This window comes from Calonectris borealis, chromosome 34, assembly GCF_964195595.1.
Source record: "Calonectris borealis chromosome 34, bCalBor7.hap1.2, whole genome shotgun sequence".
In the NCBI taxonomy this organism is placed as follows: Eukaryota; Metazoa; Chordata; class Aves; order Procellariiformes; family Procellariidae; genus Calonectris; species Calonectris borealis.
The window spans coordinates 457887-476769 of record NC_134345.1 but is presented as its reverse complement, the minus strand read 5'-3'; the positions used below and the strand labels follow the sequence as shown (position 1 = coordinate 476769).

At 74.2% G+C, this 18883-nt stretch overlaps 1 protein-coding gene across 1 annotated transcript in view; it reads left to right on the top strand.

The window, feature by feature from the left end:
- The first annotated feature begins 1091 nt into the window (after window positions 1-1091).
- HCFC1 (host cell factor C1) overlaps window positions 1092-18883 on the top strand; it is an 18015-nt gene continuing 223 nt past the window's right edge. The window contains exons 1-26 of the mRNA XM_075134874.1: window positions 1092-1724; window positions 2681-2909; window positions 3722-3870; window positions 3949-4109; window positions 5258-5466; window positions 5544-5628; window positions 5895-6001; window positions 7078-7257; window positions 8421-8798; window positions 9674-9837; window positions 9926-10123; window positions 10211-10441; window positions 10566-10670; window positions 10742-10961; window positions 11050-11192; window positions 11271-11409; window positions 11492-11712; window positions 11792-12675; window positions 12925-13484; window positions 13566-13735; window positions 14245-14710; window positions 15518-15886; window positions 16272-16390; window positions 16466-16603; window positions 17447-17632; window positions 18545-18856. Coding sequence (XP_074990975.1) covers window positions 1107-1724; window positions 2681-2909; window positions 3722-3870; window positions 3949-4109; window positions 5258-5466; window positions 5544-5628; window positions 5895-6001; window positions 7078-7257; window positions 8421-8798; window positions 9674-9837; window positions 9926-10123; window positions 10211-10441; window positions 10566-10670; window positions 10742-10961; window positions 11050-11192; window positions 11271-11409; window positions 11492-11712; window positions 11792-12675; window positions 12925-13484; window positions 13566-13735; window positions 14245-14710; window positions 15518-15886; window positions 16272-16390; window positions 16466-16603; window positions 17447-17632; window positions 18545-18856 — 6741 coding nt within the window. The 5' untranslated portion in view covers window positions 1092-1106. The remainder of the gene's footprint in view (window positions 1725-2680; window positions 2910-3721; window positions 3871-3948; window positions 4110-5257; window positions 5467-5543; window positions 5629-5894; window positions 6002-7077; window positions 7258-8420; window positions 8799-9673; window positions 9838-9925; window positions 10124-10210; window positions 10442-10565; window positions 10671-10741; window positions 10962-11049; window positions 11193-11270; window positions 11410-11491; window positions 11713-11791; window positions 12676-12924; window positions 13485-13565; window positions 13736-14244; window positions 14711-15517; window positions 15887-16271; window positions 16391-16465; window positions 16604-17446; window positions 17633-18544; window positions 18857-18883) is intronic.

The following is an 18883-nucleotide window of genomic DNA, read 5'->3' as shown; positions in this document are numbered from 1 at the left end:
CCGGTGCGAACAGGTGCGGAGGGGTGAGGGAGCGGCGCGCCGCGGCGAGCGGCCGCATCCGGGTCCCGCGGCGGCCGCCATCTTGGGCAGCCGCGGCCGCCTCGACCTACCGCCTCCGCCATCTTGGGGCGCCGCATCCGGGCCTTTCCCGGGGTGGGGGGGCGCGGGAGGGAGGCGGCGGGGCTGGGGGGGGGGGCGCCCGACATCTTCCTTCCCGCCTCGGCCAGGCGCCGCCATCTTGTCCGCGCCCCGAGGAGGAGGAAGAGGAGGAGGAGGAGGAAGATCCGGGGACCGGGCGGCGCCATCTTGGCTCCCCCCCCTTCCCAGAGCAGCGCGCCGCCATCTTGTGACCCCTCCTTCCCGCATCCGGGTACCGGCCGCTCCGCCACCTTGGAGCCTTCCCGCTAGCGGAGCCGCACCCGGGTAAGGGCGGGAGGAGCCGGGGTGAGGGCGGGGAGGCGCCACACGGGGGCCGCCTCCGGCGGGCGGGCGGGCGGCGCCATCTTGGGAGGGGACAGGGGGGTGTCATGGCGGCGCGGTGCGCCTACATCCGGGTCCCCCCGCCGAGGGCCGCCATCTTGGGAGGGGACAGGCGGGGTGTCATGGCGCCGCGCTCCGCCCACATCCGGGTCCCCCGAGCCGCCATCTTGGGAGTAAGGCGGGGGGGGCGGGCGGAGAAGATGGAGGCGGCGGTGTCCAGCCGCCCCGTTATCTCAGCTCGCTGCCCCGGGCGGGGCAAGGCCGTGAGGCCTCGAGGCGGCTGCGGGGCCCCGTTATTCCCAGAGGCGGAGGAGAGCGGGGCGGGGCGGGCCGGCGGCGCCCCGGGGGGTGGGGAGGAGGAGGAGGAGGAGGAGGAGGGGCTTGGGGAGGGGCAGTGGGGGGGGAGAGGCGGGGCGTCCAAAATGGCGGCGCCCATGGCGAGCTGAGCGCTCCGTACAGCGCTGGCCTGCTGGGGAGGGGGCTCCGCAGCCGAGAAGAAAGCCGCGGGGGTAAAGGGCTGTTGGGGGGTGGGGGCCGGGGGGCGGGTCTCGAGTTTTGAGGGGGGGGGGTCTCCTTTGTGCGTGGCCGGAGGGAAGGCGGGAGCACGGGGCCGGTGTCCCCGGGACATGGCGGCGCTTGGGGCCCCCGCGGGTTTGGGGGAGAACGGCCCCCTTAAGGGGCGCGTGGAGTGGGCGGGGCTAGGCGGGGGCGCGGCTTCCCGCCCCTTCCCCGGCCACGCCCCCTCCCCGGGCGCCATGGCCGTGCCGTACAGCCCCGAGGCCGGGCCTGGGTCGCTCGATGCGAGGCCGCCGGTACCGCGCCCGGGCGGCGCGGCCGCTCCGCCGCGGTGGCGCCGGGGAAGGGGGGGTGAGAGGGCAGCGGGGGAGCGTCCGCAGGGCCGCCGCCTGCCTCCCCCCCAAGATGGCGGCCCCCGTCTGCCCCCCAAGATGGCGCCGCCCGGGCGGGGAGGGGGCGGAGCCGCCCGCCGCAGGCCCGCCCACCCCGCCGTCCCGCCCTGCCCCGCGCGGGCGGGGAGAGGAGCGGCCGCTTGGACACAGGCGCAAGATGGCGGCTCCCAGGGCGGCGTGAAGGCGCCCGCCGCCGCCGCCAGCCCGCCGCCCGCCCCGCCTCGCCCCCTCGGGCGCCAGCCGACGGGGGCGACGGAAGCCGGGAGGGGCGCGGAGCCGCCGCCGCGGAAGGGGGGCGGACGGGAGCCGGGAGGGGTCAGCGGCCGCGGGGCGGCGGTGAGCGCCGGGGCGGGAGGGGGGGGGGGAGGAGGCCGCCATTTTCCGCCCGGGCAGCTACAAGATGGCGGCTCCCAGGGCCCTCCCGGGGCGGGGGGGGGCGGAGGAGAGCCGGGGGAGGGGCACGGCCCCGCCGCACCGGGGCGGGGGGGGGCTGGAGAGGAGGGGGCGGTTGGGGCGGGGGGGGTAATGCAGGCCCGGGGGGGGGCAACTGCAGAGCACGGAGGGACAATTGCGGGGGGGGGAATTGCACGCCCCGGGCGGGGTTAATTGCGGGGGGGGGGGTAATTAAGTGGATGGGGGTAATTGCGCGGGGGTGGGGGGCAGTTGCACCCCCTGGGGGAACGGCGTTGCCGGGGGGGGCAGCTGCACGTTCGGGGGGCGGTTGCATGGCCGGGGGGTGCTGGCGCACCCCGGGGTGAACGGGCTGGCGGGGGGGTAATTATCTCGCTGGCGGTAATTGCAATGGTGGGGGGGTAACTGCGCCCCTGGGCACGATTGAAGGGGGGGGCAGTTGCATTGCCGGGGGGGCTCGGGGGGCGATTGCACGCCCGGGGGTTAATTGCACGGCGGGGGGGGCGGGGTGATTACCTGGCTCAGGCTAATTGCATGGCCGGGGGCGTAGCTGCATGGCTGGGGGGGGGTTGCAATGCGGGGGGGCAGCGGCCCACGCCGGGGGGCAGTTGCCCGGGAGCGATTTGCAGTGGCCGGGGCTAATTGCCCCCCCCGGGGGTATCTACGGGGGGGGGGGGGCATTAATCGCTCTGTGGCCGTTGTGAGACTTGGAGGGGTTGTGGGGGGCTGCAGGGGTCCGGGGGGGTGATTGGGTAGCTGCGAGTAATTAGGTAATTAAACAGCTGGTTAATTAGGCGGGGGTCTTATGGGCAACCCCAAATTGGGGGGTTCGTGGGCGCTTCCCAGCCGCGGTTTTGGGGCTCACCCCCCCCCCGTTGCAGGAGAGGCAGAGGGGGCGGATGGCGGCCCCGGCCGCGGGGGGGGGGTCCCCTCCGCGGGGCGCCCCGGCCCCCCCGGCGCTGCAGCCCCGCTGGAAGCGGGTGGTGGGCTGGTCGGGGCCCGTCCCCCGGCCCCGCCACGGCCACCGCGCCGTCGCCATCAAGGAGCTGATCGTCGTCTTCGGCGGCGGCAACGAGGGCATCGTCGACGAGCTGCACGTCTACAACACCGGTGAGACCCCGGGGGTCCCTGGGGGGGGCGGGGGGATCCCCACGGGGGGGTCTGGGGTCTTTGGGGGGGCTGGGGGTCTTTGGGGGGGCTGGGGGATCCCCACGGGGGGGTCTGGGGTCTTTGGGTGGGCTGGGGGATCCCCACGGGGGGGATCTGGGGGTCTTTGGGTGGGCTGGGGGTCTTTGGGGGGGCTGGGGGATCCCCACGGGGGGGCTCTGGGGGTCTTTGGGTGGATTGGGGGTCTTTGGGTGGGTGGGGGGATCCCCATGGGGGGGGTCTGGGGTCTTTTGGGGGGCTGGGGGATCCCCATGGGGGGGTCTGGGGGTCTTTGGTGGGGCTGGGGGATCCCCACGGGGGGGTCTGGGGGTCTTTGGGTGGGCTGGGGGATCCCCACGGAGGGGGGTCTGGGGGTCTTTGGGTGGGCTGGGGCAGCACCGTGGGGTCTCTTGGGGTCTGGGGGTCCTTGCAGGGGCTTTGGCAGCACTGGGGGGGCTCTGGGGGGGGCTGGGGCAGCCGGGGCTGGGGATCTCCATGGGGGGGCTCTTGGGGTCTGGGGGGGCCCTACGTGAGCTGGGGGGTCTCTGGACACGGGGGTCCCCATGCCTGGGGGGGGGACGTGTGATCAGGGGTCCCCACATTGGCTTGGGGGGGTCCCCAAGGCCTTGAGAGGGTCTCTGGGGGGGGTCACCAACCCGGTTACCACGGAGACGGGGGGGGCAGTCCTCCAGCACCCCAGGGTGCCGCGGGGCCCCCCTTAACCCTCTCCCTTCCCCGGCCGGGCGCCCTGCCCCCCCAAACCGGGCGCGCGGCAGCCACCAACCAGTGGTTCATCCCGGCGGTGCGGGGCGACATCCCCCCCGGCTGCGCCGCCTACGGCTTCGTCTGCGACGGCACCCGGCTGCTGGTCTTCGGGGGCATGGTGGAGTACGGCAAGTACAGCAACGACCTCTACGAGCTGCAGGTGGGGCGCGGGGCGCCGGGGGGCGCGGGGCCCCCTCCCGCCCGCCGGGGATCCCCACCCCCCCCCCGCCTCTTCCAGGCCAGCCGCTGGGAGTGGAAGCGGCTGAAGGCGAAGACCCCCAAGAACGGGCCCCCCCCCTGCCCCCGCCTGGGGCACAGCTTCTCCTTGGTGGGCAACAAGTGTTACCTCTTCGGGGGGCTGGCCAACGACAGCGAGGACCCCAAGAACAACATCCCCCGGTACCGCCGGGGGGGCGCCCAGACCCCTGCGTCCTTTCGGGGGGGTCACGGGGATGCTTTGGGGGGGCGGGGGGGGCGCCCAGACCCCTGCGTGCTTTCGGGGGCGTCACGGGGATGCCTTGGGGGGGCGCCCAGACCCCTGCGTGCTTTCGGGGGGGTCACGGGGATGCCTTGGGGGGGCGCCCAGACCCCTGCGTGCTTTCGGGGGGGTCACGGGGATGCCTTGGGGGGGCGCCCAGACCCCTGCGTCCTTTCGGGGGGGTCACGGGGATGCCTTGGGGGGGCGGGGGGGACGCCCAGACCCCTGCGTGCTTTCGGGGGGGTCACGGGGATGCTTTGGGGGGGCGGGGGGGGCGCCCAGACCCCTGCGTGCTTTCGGGGGGGTCACGGGGATGCCTTGGGGGGGCGCCCAGACCCCTGCGTCCTTTCGGGGGGGTCACGGGGATGCCTTGGGGGGGCGGGGGGGGCACCCAGACCCCTGCGTGCTTTCGGGGGGGTCACGGGGATGCCTTGGGGGGGCGCCCAGACCCCTGCGTCCTTTCGGGGGGGTCACGGGGATGCCTTGGGGGGGCGGGGGGGACGCCCAGACCCCTGCGTCCTTTCGGGGGGGTCACGGGGATGCTTTGGGGGGGTGGGGGGGCGCCCAGACCCCTGCGTGCTTTCGGGGGGGTCACAGGGATGCTTTGGGGGGGGGGGGAGGACGCCCAGAGCCCTGCGTTCTTTCATGGGGGGTCACAGGAATCCTTTGGGTGCTTTAGGGGCCGGGGGGATGCCCTAGGCTTCTGGGTCCTTTTTGGGGGCGTCACAGGGACCCCCTGAGTGCCTTGGGGGGGTGCAGGTGACATCCCAGACTCCTGGGTGCTTTTTGGGGCGGTCATAGGGACCCCTTGGGTGCTTGGGGAGGGCAGTGGGGACCCCCCAGACCCCTGGCTCCTTTTTGGGGTGTCACAGGGACTCCCTGGTGCCCTGGGGGGGGCAGCGGGGACCCCCCAGACCCCTGGGTTTGTCTTGGGGGGGGTCACAGGGACCCTCTGGGTGCCTTGGGGAGGGCAGCGGGGACCCCCCAGACCCCTGGGCCCTTTCTGGGGGTGTCGCAGGCCCCCCCCGGCCGCCCGCCTCCCTCCCAAGGTACACCCCCCCCCCCCCAGGTACCTAAACGATCTATACATCCTGGAGCTGCGGCCGGGCTCGGGGGTGGTGGCCTGGGACATCCCCATCACCTACGGGGTGCTGCCCCCCCCCCGCGAGTCCCACACGGCCGTCGTCTACACGGAGCGGGAGAGCCGCAAGTCCCGGCTGGTCATCTACGGGGGCATGAGCGGCTGCCGCCTGGGCGACCTCTGGACCCTCGACATCGGTGAGGGGGGGCGCCGGGGGGCGCGGGGGCCTTTTCGGGGCGATTTCATCATTTCTCCTCGTTTCGGGGCGCGGCAGAGACGCTGACGTGGAACAAGCCCAGCCTGAGCGGGGTGGCCCCCCTCCCCCGCAGCCTCCACTCCGCCACCACCATCGGCAACAAGTGAGTGGGGGGGCCGGGCCCCCCCTCCCCGGACCCCCCTTTCGGCTCCTGGGGGTCCCGCAGTCTCCCCGTCATCGGCCTGGGGGGGTCGGGGCAGAGGGGGGACCCCGACTTACTTTACGTGAACGCGGGGGGCTGCTGCGCGCCCTGCCCCCCCCCGTATCGTTTTAAACCTTTAATGAGGGCGGGGTCCCCCAGCCCCCCCCGGGGTCCCCCAGCCCCCCCGGGGTGCCGCAGCCCCCCCGACGCCCCTCGTGTCCCCCCAGGATGTACGTCTTCGGGGGCTGGGTGCCCCTGGTGATGGACGACGTGAAGGTGGCCACCCACGAGAAGGAGTGGAAGTGCACCAACACCCTGGCCTGCCTCAACCTGGGTGAGGGCCCCCGAGACCCCCGGGCCTCTCCCCGACTTGACGAGACTCCAGGTCTCTCCCCGAGACCCCCAAATCTCTCCCCAGAGCTGCAGGGAGGAGGGGAAGAGACCCCCAGGTCTCTCTGCGGGACCCTCAGTTCTCCCCTTGAGAGCCCCAAATCTTGCCCTGAGCTTCCTGAGACCCCCAAATCCCTCCTGGAGACCCCCAAACCCCTCCTGGAGACCCCCAAACCACTCCCCAAGGTCCTTGAGACACCCAGGCCTTTCCCCAAAACCTCCCAAACCTTCCCCTGAGACCCCCAAACCTTCCCTTGAGCTCCCTGAGACCCCCAAACCCCTTTTGGAGACCCCCAAACCACTCCCCAAGGTCCTTGAGACACCCAGGTCTCTCCCCAAAACCTCCCAAACCTCCCCCCAAGACCCCCAAACCTTCCCTTGAGCTCCCTGAGACCCCCAAACCCCTCCTGGAGACCCCCAAGCCCCTCCTGGAGACCCCCAAACCACTCCCCAAGGTCCTTGAGACCCCGAGGCTTCTCCCCAAAACCTCCCAAACCTCCCCCTGAGACCCCCAAAGCTCCCCCTGAGCTCCCTGAGACCCCCAAACCTCCCCCTGAGACCCCCAAACCTCCCCCTGAGCTCCCTGAGATCCCTAAATCCCTCCTGGAGACCCCTGAACCAGTCCCCAAGCTTCTTGAGACGTTCCAGACCTCTCTTTGAGTTCCCCCTGAGACCCCCAAACCACTCCCCAAGGTCCTTGAGACCCCGAGGCTTCTCCCCAAAACCTCCCAAACCATCCCTTGAGACCCCCAAACCTCCTCTTGAGACCTCTAAAGCTCCTTCTGAGCTCCCTGAGACCCCCAAACGCCTCCTGGAGACCCCTGAACCACTCCCCAAGCTTTTTGAGACGTTCCAGACTTCTCCCTGAGACCCCCAAACCACTCCCCAAGGTCCTTGAGACCCCCAGGCCTCCCCCCAAAACCTCCCAAACCTCCCCCCGAGACCCCCAAAGCTCCCCCCGAGCTCCCCGAGACCCCCAAAGCTCTCCCTGAGAGCCCCCGCCCTGCTCCGCGCCCCCAGACTCCATGGCCTGGGAGCCCATCCTGATGGACACGCTGGAGGACAACGTCCCGCGGGCGCGGGCGGGGCACTGCGCCGTCGCCATCACCACCCGCCTCTACATCTGGAGCGGCCGGGACGGCTACCGCAAGGCCTGGAACAACCAGGTCTGCTGCAAGGACCTCTGGTACCTGGAGACCGGTGAGCGGGGGCCGGGGTGCCCGGGGGGGGACCTGGGGGGGTCCTGGGGGTCCTGGGTCCGTCCTGGAGCCATGAGGTGCCCCGGGGGGGGACCTGGGGGGGTCCTGGGGGTCCTGGGTCCGTCCTGGAGCCATGGGGTGCCCCAGGTGGGGACCTGGGGGGGTCCTGAGGGTCCCTGGGTCTGTCCTGGAGCCATGGGGTGCCCTGGGGGGGGACCTGGGGGGGTCCTGGGGGTCCCTGGGTCCGTCCTGGAGCTGAGGGGTGCTTTGGGGTGGGGACCTGGGGGTGTTCTGGGGGTGTTCTGGGGGTCCTGGGTCTGTCCTGGAGCCATGGGGTGCCCCAGGTGGGGACCTGGGGGGGGTCCTGGGGGTCCTGGGTCCGTCCTGGAGCCATGGGGTGCCCCGGGGGGGGACCTGGGGGGGTCCTGGGGGTCCTGGGTCCGTCCTGGAGCCATGGGGTGCCCCAGGTGGGGACCTGGGGGGTGTCCTGGGGGTCCTGGGTCCGTCCTGGAGCCATGGGGTGCCCCGGGGGGGGACCTGGGGGGGTCCTGGGGGTCCTGGGTCCGTCCTGGAGCTGAGGGGTGCCCCAGGGGGAGACCTGGGGGGGTCCTGGGGGTCCTGGGTCCGTCCTGGAGCTGGGGGGTGCTTTGGGGTGGGGACCTGGGGGTGTCCTGGGGGTCCCTGGGTCTGTCCTGGAGCCATGGGGTGCCCTGGGGGGTGCCCTGGGGGGGTCCTGGGGGTCCTGGGTCCGTCCTGGAGCTGAGGGGTGCCCTGGGGGGGGACCTGGGGGTGTCCTGGGTAGGGACTTTGGGGTGTTCTGGGGGTCCCTGGGTCCGTCCTGGAGCTGGGGGGTGCCCTGGGACGGAGACTGGGGCGTTCTGGGGGTCCCTGGGTCCATCTTGGAGCTGTGGGGTGCCCCGGCTGGGGACTTTGGGGTGTCCCATGGGACCTTGGGGTGTCCTGGGGGTCCTGGGTCTGCCCTGGAGCCATGGGGTGCCCCGGGCAGGGACCTTGGGGTGTGCTGGGGGTCCCCAGCTGCGTCCTGGGGGTCCCTAGGCCTGTTCCGGAGCCACGAGGTGCCCCGGGACAGGGCCCGGGGCGCCCCGCGGAGCCCCCTGGGGGTCCCCCGCCGTTGCCGCCCCCCCTGACGCCCTGCCCCCCCAGAGCGGCCGCCGGCGCCGGCGCGGGTGCAGCTGGTGCGCGCCAACACCACCTCGCTGGAGGTGAGCTGGGGGCCGGTGCCCACCGCCGACTCCTACCTGCTGCAGCTGCAGAAGTACGAGATCCCCGCCGCCGCCTCCCCCGCCCCCGCCCCCGTCCCCTCCGTCCCCGCCAACCCCCCCAAGAGCCCCGCGCCCGCCGCCGCCGCCCCCGGGCCCCCCCCGGCCCCCCAGGCCCTGGGACCCGTCGGCCTGACCCTGCTGCCGCCGCCGCCGGCGCCCCCGGCCCCCGCCGCGCCCCCCACCACCGCCCTGCAGGTGCTGCCCGCCGGACCCCCCGCCGCCCCCCTCAGCGGGGCCGCTGCCGCCGCCCGCGCCCCCGGTGAGCTGGGGGGGCTGGGGGGGACGCGGGGGGGATGCGAGGGGATGTGGGGACACGGGGGGGGACGGGAGGGATGTCGGGGCCAGGGGACGTGTTGGGGGGCACGGGAGGGACGTGGGGGGGACAGGGGACGTGTTGGGGGACATGGGAGGGACGTGGGGGGGACAGGGGACGTGTTGGGGGACACGGGAGGGACGTGGGGGGGTCAGGGGACGTGTTGGGGGACACAGGAGGGACGTGGGGGGGACGGGACGTGTTGGGGGACACGGGAGAGACGTGGGGGGACACGGGAGGGACGTGGGGGGGACAGGGGACGTGTTGGGGGACACGGGAGGGACGTGGGGGGGACAGGGGACGTGTTGGGGGACACGGGAGGGACGTGGGGGGGTCAGGGGACGTGTTGGGGGACACGGGAGGGACGTGGGGGGGACAGGGGACGTGTTGGGGGACACGGGAGGGACGTGGGGGGGACAGGGGACGTGTTGGGGGCACCAGAGGGACGTGGGGGTCAGGGGACGTGTTGGGGGACACGGGAGGGACGTGGGGGGACAGGGGACGTGTTGGGGGACACGGGAGGGACGTGGGGGGGACAGGGGACGTGTTGGGGGACACGGGAGGGACGTGGGGGGGTCAGGGGACGTGTTGGGGGGCACGGGAGGGACGTGGGGGGGACAGGGGACGTGTTGGGGGACACGGGAGGGACGTGGGGGTCAGGGGACGTGTTGGGGGGCACCGGAGGGACGTGGGGGCCAGGGTGGTGACGCAGCGGGGGGGTGAGGTGAGGAGGGGGTTACGCGGGGACACGGGGAGGGGCTGGGGGACACTTTGGGGGCTCGGGGTCCGCGCTGACCCCCCCCCCCCCTCCCCCGCGGCAGGCGTCCCGGCGGTGCTGAAGGTGACGGGGCCCCCGGCGGCGGCGGCGGGGCCCCCCCTGGTGACGGTGCGCTCGGCCGGGCAGCCCGGCAAAGCCCCGGTGACGGTGACGTCCCTGCCCGCCGGCGTCCGCATGGTGGTGCCCACCCAGAGCCCCCAGGGCACGGTGAGTGGCGGCGGGGGGGGGACCGCGGCGGCGGCGGGGGGGCCGCGGGGGGACGCGGGCCAGCCCTCCCGTGCGCGTCCCCCCCCAGGTGATCGGCAGCAGCCCCCAGATGAGCGGCATGGCGGCGCTGGCGGCGGCGGCCGCCGCCACCCAGAAGATCCCCCCGGCCTCGGCCCCCACGGTGCTCAGCGTCCCCGCCGGCGCCACCATCGTCAAGACGGTGGCCGTCTCCCCCGGCACCACCACGCTGCCGGCCACCGTCAAGGTGGCCTCCTCCCCCGTCATGGTAAGCCACCGCGCCGGCCTCGGCGGGGCCGGGGGGGACCCCGGGGGGGCCCAGAGACCTCCCGTGCCCCCCCCGTCCCCCCCCCAGGTCAGCAACCCGGCCACCCGGATGCTGAAGACGGCGGCGGCCCAGGTGGGCACGGCGGGGGGCGCGGCCCCCGCCACCAACGCGGCCACGCGCCCCATCATCACCGTCCACAAGTCGGGGACGGTGACGGTGGCCCAGCAGGCGCAGGTGATGACCACCGTGGTGGGCGGCGTCACCAAGACCATCACCCTCGTCAAGAGCCCCATCTCCGTCCCGGGGGGCAGCGCCCTGGTGAGCGGCACCCCCTGCCCGCCGGGGCCAGCCCCCCCAAACCCGGCCCCGGGGGGCACCGAGCCCGTGGACGCCCGGGTGCGGGGGTGCGGGGGTCCCTCACCCGCTGCCCCCGTGCCCCCAGATCTCTAACCTGGGCAAGGTGATGTCGGTGGTGCAGACCAAACCGGTGCAGAGCTCGGCCGTCACCGGGCAGGCGTCCACCGGCCCCGTCACCCAGATCATCCAGGTGAGCCCCCCGAGCCCCCCCCCGTCCCCCCAAGCCCCCCGTGCCCCCCGCTGACCCCCCTCCCCTTGCAGACGAAGGGCCCGCTGCCGGCGGGGACCATCCTGAAGCTGGTGACGTCGGGGGACGGGAAGCCCACCACCATCCTGACGACGACGCAGGCGGGGGCGGGGGGGGCCAAGCCCACCATCCTGGGCATCAGCAGCGTCTCCCCCAGCACCACCAAGCCGGGCACCACCACCATCATCAAAACCATCCCCATGTCCGCCATCATCACCCAGTCGGGGGCCACCGGTGAGCGCCGGGGCGCGGCGGCGGGGCGTCCCCCCCCTCCCCCGCCCCCCTGACGCCCCTCTCTGTGTCCCCCCCCCTCCCCCCGCAGGCGTCACCAGCAGCCCCGGCATCAAGTCGCCCATCACCATCATCACCACCAAGGTCATGACGTCGGGCACCGGCACCCCCGCCAAGATCATCACCGCCGTCCCCAAGCTGGCCACCGGCCACGGCCAGCAGGGCGTGACGCAGGTGAGGGGGGTCCCCGGGGTCCCCCCGCCGCGTCCCCCCAGCCCCCCCGCTCACCTCCTGCCCTCCCCCAAAATCCAGGTGGTCCTTAAGGGAGCCCCCGGGCAGCCGGGCACCATCCTGCGCACCGTGCCCATGGGCGGCGTCCGCCTGGTGACGCCGGTCACCGTCTCGGCCGTCAAGCCCACCGTCACCACGCTGGTGGTCAAGGGCACCACGGGTAAGCGCCGGCGGCGCCGGGGCGGCAGCGGGGCGGCACCGCCCCCCGCCGGAGCGGCTGACGAGCCCCGGTGTCCCCGCAGGCGTCACCACGCTGGGGACGGTGACGGGCACGGTGTCCACCAGCCTGGCGGGGGCCGGCGGCCACAGCGCCACCGCCTCGCTGGCCACCCCCATCACCACGCTGGGCACCATCGCCACGCTCTCCAGCCAGGTCATCAACCCCGCCGCCATCACCGTCTCGGCCGCCCAGACCACCATGACGGCCGCCGGCGGGCTGGGCACCCCCACCATCACCATGCAGGTGAGGGGGGCGGCGGGGAGGGGCCGGGGGGGCGGGGGGCGCCGGCGCGGCCCCCCGGTGACGCGCGGCGGGGCGGCAGCCCGTCTCCCAGCCCACCCAGGTGACGCTGATCACGACGCCCAGCGGGGTGGAGGCGCAGCCGGTCCACGACCTCCCCGTCTCCATCCTGGCCTCCCCCACCACCGAGCAGCCGGCGGCCGCCGGCCCCCTCCCCGAGCCCGGCCAGCCCGAGGGGGGGGCCGGCACCGTCACCCTGGTCTGCTCCAACCCCCCCTGCGAGACCCACGAGACCGGCACCACCAACACCCCCACCACCAGCCTGGTGGCCAACGTGGGCGGGGGGCTGGCGCCCGCCCCCCAGCTCCAGCTGCTCTGCGAGGGGCCCGAGGGGGCGGCGCTGCCCCCCGCCCCCGCCGCCGTCCGCGTCTGCTCCAACCCCCCCTGCGAGACCCACGAGACCGGCACCACCAACACCCCCACCGCCGCCGGCGCCCGCCTCTGCGCCGAGGCCCGGCCCGCCGCCCCCTGCCCCACCCAGCAGACGGTCGCCACCGGCACCACCATGACGCCGCGGCTCTGCCGGGAGGCCCCCGCCGGCCCCCGGCCCTGCGCCAACCCCCCCTGCGAGACCCACGAGACCGGCACCACCAGCACCCCCACCACCGCCCGCGCCTGCCCCCCCCGCGGGCCGGCCGAGCCGCCCGGCGCCGCGTGCCAAACCCAGCAGGCCACCGGCACCACCATGTCGCTGGCCGCCGCCGCCCGCGCCCACGGGGACCGGACCGGGGAGGAAAACCAGCCGTGCCAAACCCCCCGCCCGGCGCCGTGGGCGTCCTCCGGCGAGGGCCGCGAGGCGGGGACGGGACCCTGCGCCAACCCCCCCTGCGAGACGCACGAGACGGGGACGACCAGCACGGCCACCACCACGATGGCCGCGGCCTCGAGGCCGTGTTCCAACCCCCCCTGCGAGACGCGCGAGACGCACGAGACGGGCACCACCAACACGGCCACCACCACCACGGCCGCGGCGTCGAGACCCTGCGCCAACCCCCCCTGTGAGACGCACGAGACGGGGACGACCAGCACGGCCACCACCACAATGGCCTCGAGACCCTGCGCCAACCCCCCCTGCGAGACGCACGAGACGGGCACCACCAACACGGCCACCACCACGATGGCGTCGAGGCCGTGTTCCAACCCCCCCGGCGAGACGCACGAGACGGGGACGGCCGGCGCGGCGACCGCCGCGGCCTCGAGGCCCTGCGCCAACCCCCCCTGCGAGACGCACGAGACCGGCACCACCAACACGGCCACCACCACGATGGCCGCGGCCTCGAGGCCCTGCGCCAACCCCCCCTGCGAGACGCACGAGACGGGGACGACCAGCACGGCCACCACCACCACGGCCGCCGGGTCGAGGCCGTGCGAGACCCGCGACGCGGGGACGGCCGCCGCCGGCGCCGCCGGGGGGTCCCGGCCCTGCGCCAACCCCCCCTGCGAGACGCACGAGACCGGCACCACCAACACGGCCACCACGGCCACGGCCGGGACGAGCGGGGGGCCGGAGCAGGGCTCCCCCCCCTGCCAGACCCACCAGACGGCGGCCACCGGCACCACCATGACGCCGGCCGAGGGGGCCCCCCCGGCGCTCCCTGAGGGCCCCCCCAGCCCCCTGCCCCCCCGCGGCTGCTCCAACCCCCCCTGCGAGACCCACGAGACGGGGACGACCCACACGGCCACCACCGTCACCTCCAGCATGGGCGCCAGCCAAGGTGACGCCGCGGCCCCCCCTCGGGGTTTGGGGGGGCGGGGGGGGGCTCACCCCGCTCACCCCCCACCCTTTCTCCTCGCAGACCCGCCCCCGCCGCCGGCCGCCAACGGGCAGGGGGAGCCGGAGCCCCCCCCGGGCGAGGGGGCTCCCCCCGGCACCCCCAGCCCCGGCCCCAGCGTCACCGGGACCCCCCAGCCCCGGGCTGTCACCACCGTCACCCAGTCCACGCCGGCGCCGGGACCCGCCATCCCGGTGAGGGGGGCCGGGGGGGCACTGAGGGCCGGGGGGGGCTTTGGGGGCGCGGGGGGGCACTGAGGGCCATGGGGGGGCTTTGGGGGCGCGGGGGGGCACTGAGGGCTGGGGGGGGGTTTTGGGGGCGCGGGGGGGCACTGAGGGCCGGGGGGGGCTTTGGGGACGCGGGGGGGCACTGAGGGCCGGGGGGGGCTTTGGGGACGCGGGGGGGCACAGAGGGCCGGGGGGGGGCTTTGGGGGCGCGGGGGGGCACTGAGGGCCAGGGGGGGCTTTGGGGACGCGGGGGGGGCACTGAGGGCCATGGGGGGGCTTTGGGGACGCGGGGGACACCCCCATGAAGGGCTATGGGGGGGTGTTGGGGTTGGGGGGGTCTTCGGGGACACCCTGGGGGCTGTAAGGGCCGTGGGGGGCATTAGGGGCCGTGGGGGGGACACGAGGGACCTCGAGGTGGCTCTGGGGACCCCGGGCTGGGGGGGCCCGTTCCCCCCCAACCTCCTCCCCCCCCCCAGAGCATCTCGTCGCTGACGGAGCCCCCCCCGGCACCCCCCGACCCCCCCGCCGCCGCCGCCGCCGGGGACCCCCAGCCGCCCCCCGAGCCCCCCGCCGCCACCCCCCCGCCTCCGGCCGCCGCCACCACCCCCCCGGCCCCCCCGGCCGCCCCCGCGGCGGCGGCGGCCGCCCCCCCCGGCTCCCCGGAGCCGCTGGCGGTGGTGGTGCTGCCCCCCGGCCCCCCCGGCGGCGCGGCGGGGGCCGAGGCGGAGGGGCTGGGGCTGCCCCCCGAGCTGATGGCCGAGGCCCCCCTGGGGGGGCCGGCGGGGGGGGCGGCCCCCCCGGCGCTGGTGGTGACGGGGCTGACCCCCGAGGAGCTGGCGGTGACGGCGGCGGCCGAGGCGGCGGCGCAGGCGGCGGCCAGCGAGGAGGCGCAGGCCCTGGCCATCCAGGCCGTGCTGCAGGCCGCCCAGCAGGCCGTCATGGGTGAGCGGGGGGCGCGGGGGGCCCCTGCTCGTGGTGGTCTTGGGCCCCTGGGGTGGTGGCCCCGTGGTCACGGTGGTCTTGGGGCCCATGGTCATGGTGGTCTTGGGCCCCTGGGGTGGTGGCCCCGTGGCCGGGGTGGTCTTGGGGCCCATGGCTGTGGTGGTCTTGGGCCCCTGGGGTAGTGGTCCTGTGGCCATGGTGGTCTTGGGGCCCATGGTTGTGATGATCTTGGGCCCCTGGGGTGGTGGCCCCGTGGCCATGGTGGTATTGGGCCCCCTGGTCATGGTGGTCCCGGGCCCCCTGGTCATGGTGGTCCTACGGTCATGGTGGTCTTGGGCCCCTGGGGTGGTGGCACCGTGGCCATGGTGGTCTTGAGGCCCATGGCCATGGTGGTCTTGGGCCCCTGGGGTGGTGGTCCCGTGGCCATGGTGGTCTTGGGGTCCATGGTTGTGATGGTCTTGGGGCCCCTGGTTGTGGTGGTCTTGGGCCCCTGGGGTGGTGGCCCCGTAGCCATGGTGGTCTTGGGGCCCATGGTCATGGTGGCCCCGTGGTCATGGTGGTCTTGGGCCCCTGGGGTGGTGGCCCCGTGGTCGTGGTGGCCCCATGCTCGTGGTGGTCTTGGGCCCACAGTGGTGGTGGTCCCATAGTTCAGGTGGCCCCGTGGGGTGGTGGCCCCGGTCCCCTGGGGTGGTGGCCCCATGGGGTGGTGGCCCCGTGGGTGGCTCCCCCGTAGCCCCGCATCCCCCCTTTGCTGCGTCCCGGGGGGTGACCCCCCCCTGACGCCCCCCTCCCCTCCCCTCCCCCCAGGCGCAGCGGAGCCCCTGGAGCCGGGGGGGGAGCCCGGGGGGGGCCCCCCGGAGCTGGGGGCGCTGGGGGCGGAGGGGCCGGAGGGGCCGGGGGGGGCCATCCCCATCGTCCTGACCCAGCAGGAGCTGGCGGCGCTGGTGCAGCAGCAGCAGCTCCAGGAGGCCCCCGCGCCCCCCGCCGCCCCCCCCGCCGCCCCCCCGGCCCCCCCCGCCCCCGCCCCGGCCCCCCCGGCCCCCCCCCACCTCCCCACCGAGGCCCTGGCCCCCGCCGACAGCCTGAACGACCCGGCCGCCGACGCCAACGGGCTGGGGGAGCTGGGGCCCCCCCCCGGCCCCCCCGCCGCCCTCCTGCCCCCCCCCGCCGCCGACGGTGAGTCTGGGGGGGCTTCCCCTCGCCCCCCAACTCGTCCCCCCAAACGTCTTCCTCCCCCCCCAACTCTTCCACCCCCCCCAACCTTTTCCTCCCCCCCCAAACCTCTTCCTCCCCCCCCAAACCTCTTCCTCCCCCCCCAACCCTCTTCCTCCCCCCCCCAACTCTTCCTCCCCCCCCAACTCTTCCTCCCCCCCCAACTCTTCCTCCCCCCCCAACCTCTTCCTCCCCCCCCCACCCTCTTCCTCCCCCCCCAACCTCTTCCACCCCCCCAAACTCTTCCTCCCCCCCCCAGCTCTTCCTCCCCCCCCCAACTCTTCCTCCCCCCCCACCCTCTTCCTCCCCCCCTAAACTCTTCCTCCCCCCCAACTCTTCCTCCCCCCAGGCCTGGCCCCCTCCAGCGCCTTCGTGGCCCCCCAGCCCGTGGTGGGGCCCAGCCCGGCCAAGCTGCAGGCGGCCACCGCCCTGGCCGAGGTGGCCAACGGCATCGAGAGCGCCCCGGTGGTGAGTGGGGGAGGGGCGGGGGGTGCCGGGGAGGGGGGGTCCCGGCGGGGGGTGACGTCCCTGTGCCCCCTCCAGAAGCCGGACCCCGCGGCGCAGCCCCCCAAGGCGCTGGCCAAGAAGGAGAACCAGTGGTTCGACGTGGGCGTCATCAAGGGCACCACCATGATGGTGACGCACTACTTCCTCCCGCCCGAGGACGCCCCCTCCGCCGACGTGAGTGTGTGTCCCCCCCCCGCGTCCCCAGGCCACCCCCCGCGTCCCCAGGGCCACCCTCGGTGTCCCCCAGGCTGTCCTGGGGAAGTTCTCCCTCCCTTTGGTGTCCACCAGGGACGCCCCCGTGGCCCTCACGGGCTTCCTGACGTCCCCACGGGCGTCCCACCTCCCTCTGGTGCCCCTTACGGGCGTCCCAATGTCCCTATGGATGCCATATGTCCCTTACGGGCATCCTGATGTCCCTATGGGCATCCCACCTCCCTCTGGTGCCTCTTACGGGCGTCCCAATGTCCCTATGGATGCCATACATCCCTTATGGGCATCCTGACGTCCCCATGGGTGTCCCACCTCCCTCTGGTGCCCCTTATGGGCTTCCTGATGTCCCCATGGGCGTCCCACCTCCCTCTGGTGCCCCTTACGGGCGTCCCAATGTCCCTATGGATGCCATACGTCCCTTATGGGCATCCTGATGTCCCCATGGGCGTCCCACCTCCCTCTGGTGCCCCTTATGGGCTTCCTGATGTCCCCATGGGCGTCCCACCTCCCTCTGGTGCCCCTTACGGGCGTCCCAATGTCCCTATGGATGCCATACATCCCTTATGGGCATCCTGACGTCCCCATGGGTGTCCCACCTCCCTCTGGTGCCCCTCACGGGCTTCCTGATGTCCCCACGGGCGTCCCACCTCCCTCCGGTGCCCCTTACGGGCGTCCCAATGTCCCTATGGATGCCATACGTCCCTCACGGGCTTCCTGACGTCCCCACGGGCGTCCCGCCTCCCTCCGGTGCCCCCCGGGGCGTCCCCGCCGCCAGCCCCCTCCCCACGGCCGTTCCCCCCCCCGCAGGAGGAGGGGACGGGGGTCCCGGACCACTCCCAGCTGCGGCGGCAGGAGCTGCAGCCGGGCACCGCCTACAAGTTCCGGGTGGCCGGGCTGAACGCCTGCGGCCGCGGGCCCTTCTCCGACCTCTCCGCCTTCAAGACCTGCCTGCCCGGCTTCCCCGGCGCCCCCTGCGCCATCAAGATCAGCAAGGTACCCCCCCGCCGCGCGACCCACGGCGCGACCCACGGCGCGACCCACGGCACGCAACCCACGGCACGCGACCCACGGCCCTCCTGCCCCCGGCCTCTTCCTCCTGGCACAGCCCGCGGGTCCCCAAATGGGACCCCAAAAGGAGGCGGCCCTGTCCCTAAATGTGACCCCCAAATGATGGGTCCCTGTCCCTAAATGTGACCCCCAAATGATGGGTTCTTGTCCCTAAATGTGACCCCCAAATGATGGGTCCCCGTCCCCAAACGTGACCCCCAAATGATGGGTCCTTGTCCCCAAACGTGACCCCCAAATGATGGGTCCCCGTCCCCAAATGTGACCCCCAAATGATGGGTTCTTGTCCCCAAATGTGACCCCCAAATGATGGGTTCTTGTCCCTAAATGTGACCCCCAAATGATGGGTCCCCGTCCCCAAACGTGACCCCCAAATGATGGGTCCTTGTCCCCAAACGTGACCCCCAAATGATGGGTCCCCGTCCCCAAACGTGACCCCCAAATGATGGGTCCTTGTCCCTAAATGTGACCCCCAAATGATGGGTCCCTGTCCCCAAACGTGACCCCCAAATGATGGGTCCTTGTCCCCAAACGTGACCCCCAAATGATGGGTCCCTGTCCCCGTCCTTGTGCCCCCTCTGGTGACGCATCCCTGTCCCCAAACTGCCGCATCCCTGTCCCCAAGCGGGACCCCAAAAACGCGTCCCTGTCCCCACCGCCTCCCCTGACGCCCCCAACTGTCCCCATCCCCCCCCCCCCCAGCCCATCCCGGGCTCCGTGTCCCCAGGTGGGCGCAGCGCCGTCCCCAGCTGGGACCCCAAAGCGCTGCGCCCCCCTCCCCAGCTCCGCCGCCTCCCCGGCCCCCCCCTCCCCTCCTGACGCCCCCGTTTTCCCCCGCAGAGCCCGGACGGGGCCCACCTGACGTGGGAGCCCCCCTCGGTCACCTCGGGGCGCATCGTGGAGTACTCGGTCTACCTGGCCATCCAGGGGGCGGGCGGGGCGCCGGGCGGGGCCGAGCCCAAGGGGGCCCCCGCCCAGCTGGCCTTCATGCGGGTCTACTGCGGGCCCAGCCCCTCCTGCCTGGTGCAGTCCGGCAGCCTCTCCACCGCCCACATCGACTACACCACCAAGCCCGCCATCATCTTCCGCATCGCCGCCCGCAACGAGAAGGGCTACGGCCCCGCCACCCAGGTCCGGTGGCTGCAAGGTGAGGCGGGGGGGCTGCCCCACGCACGGGGG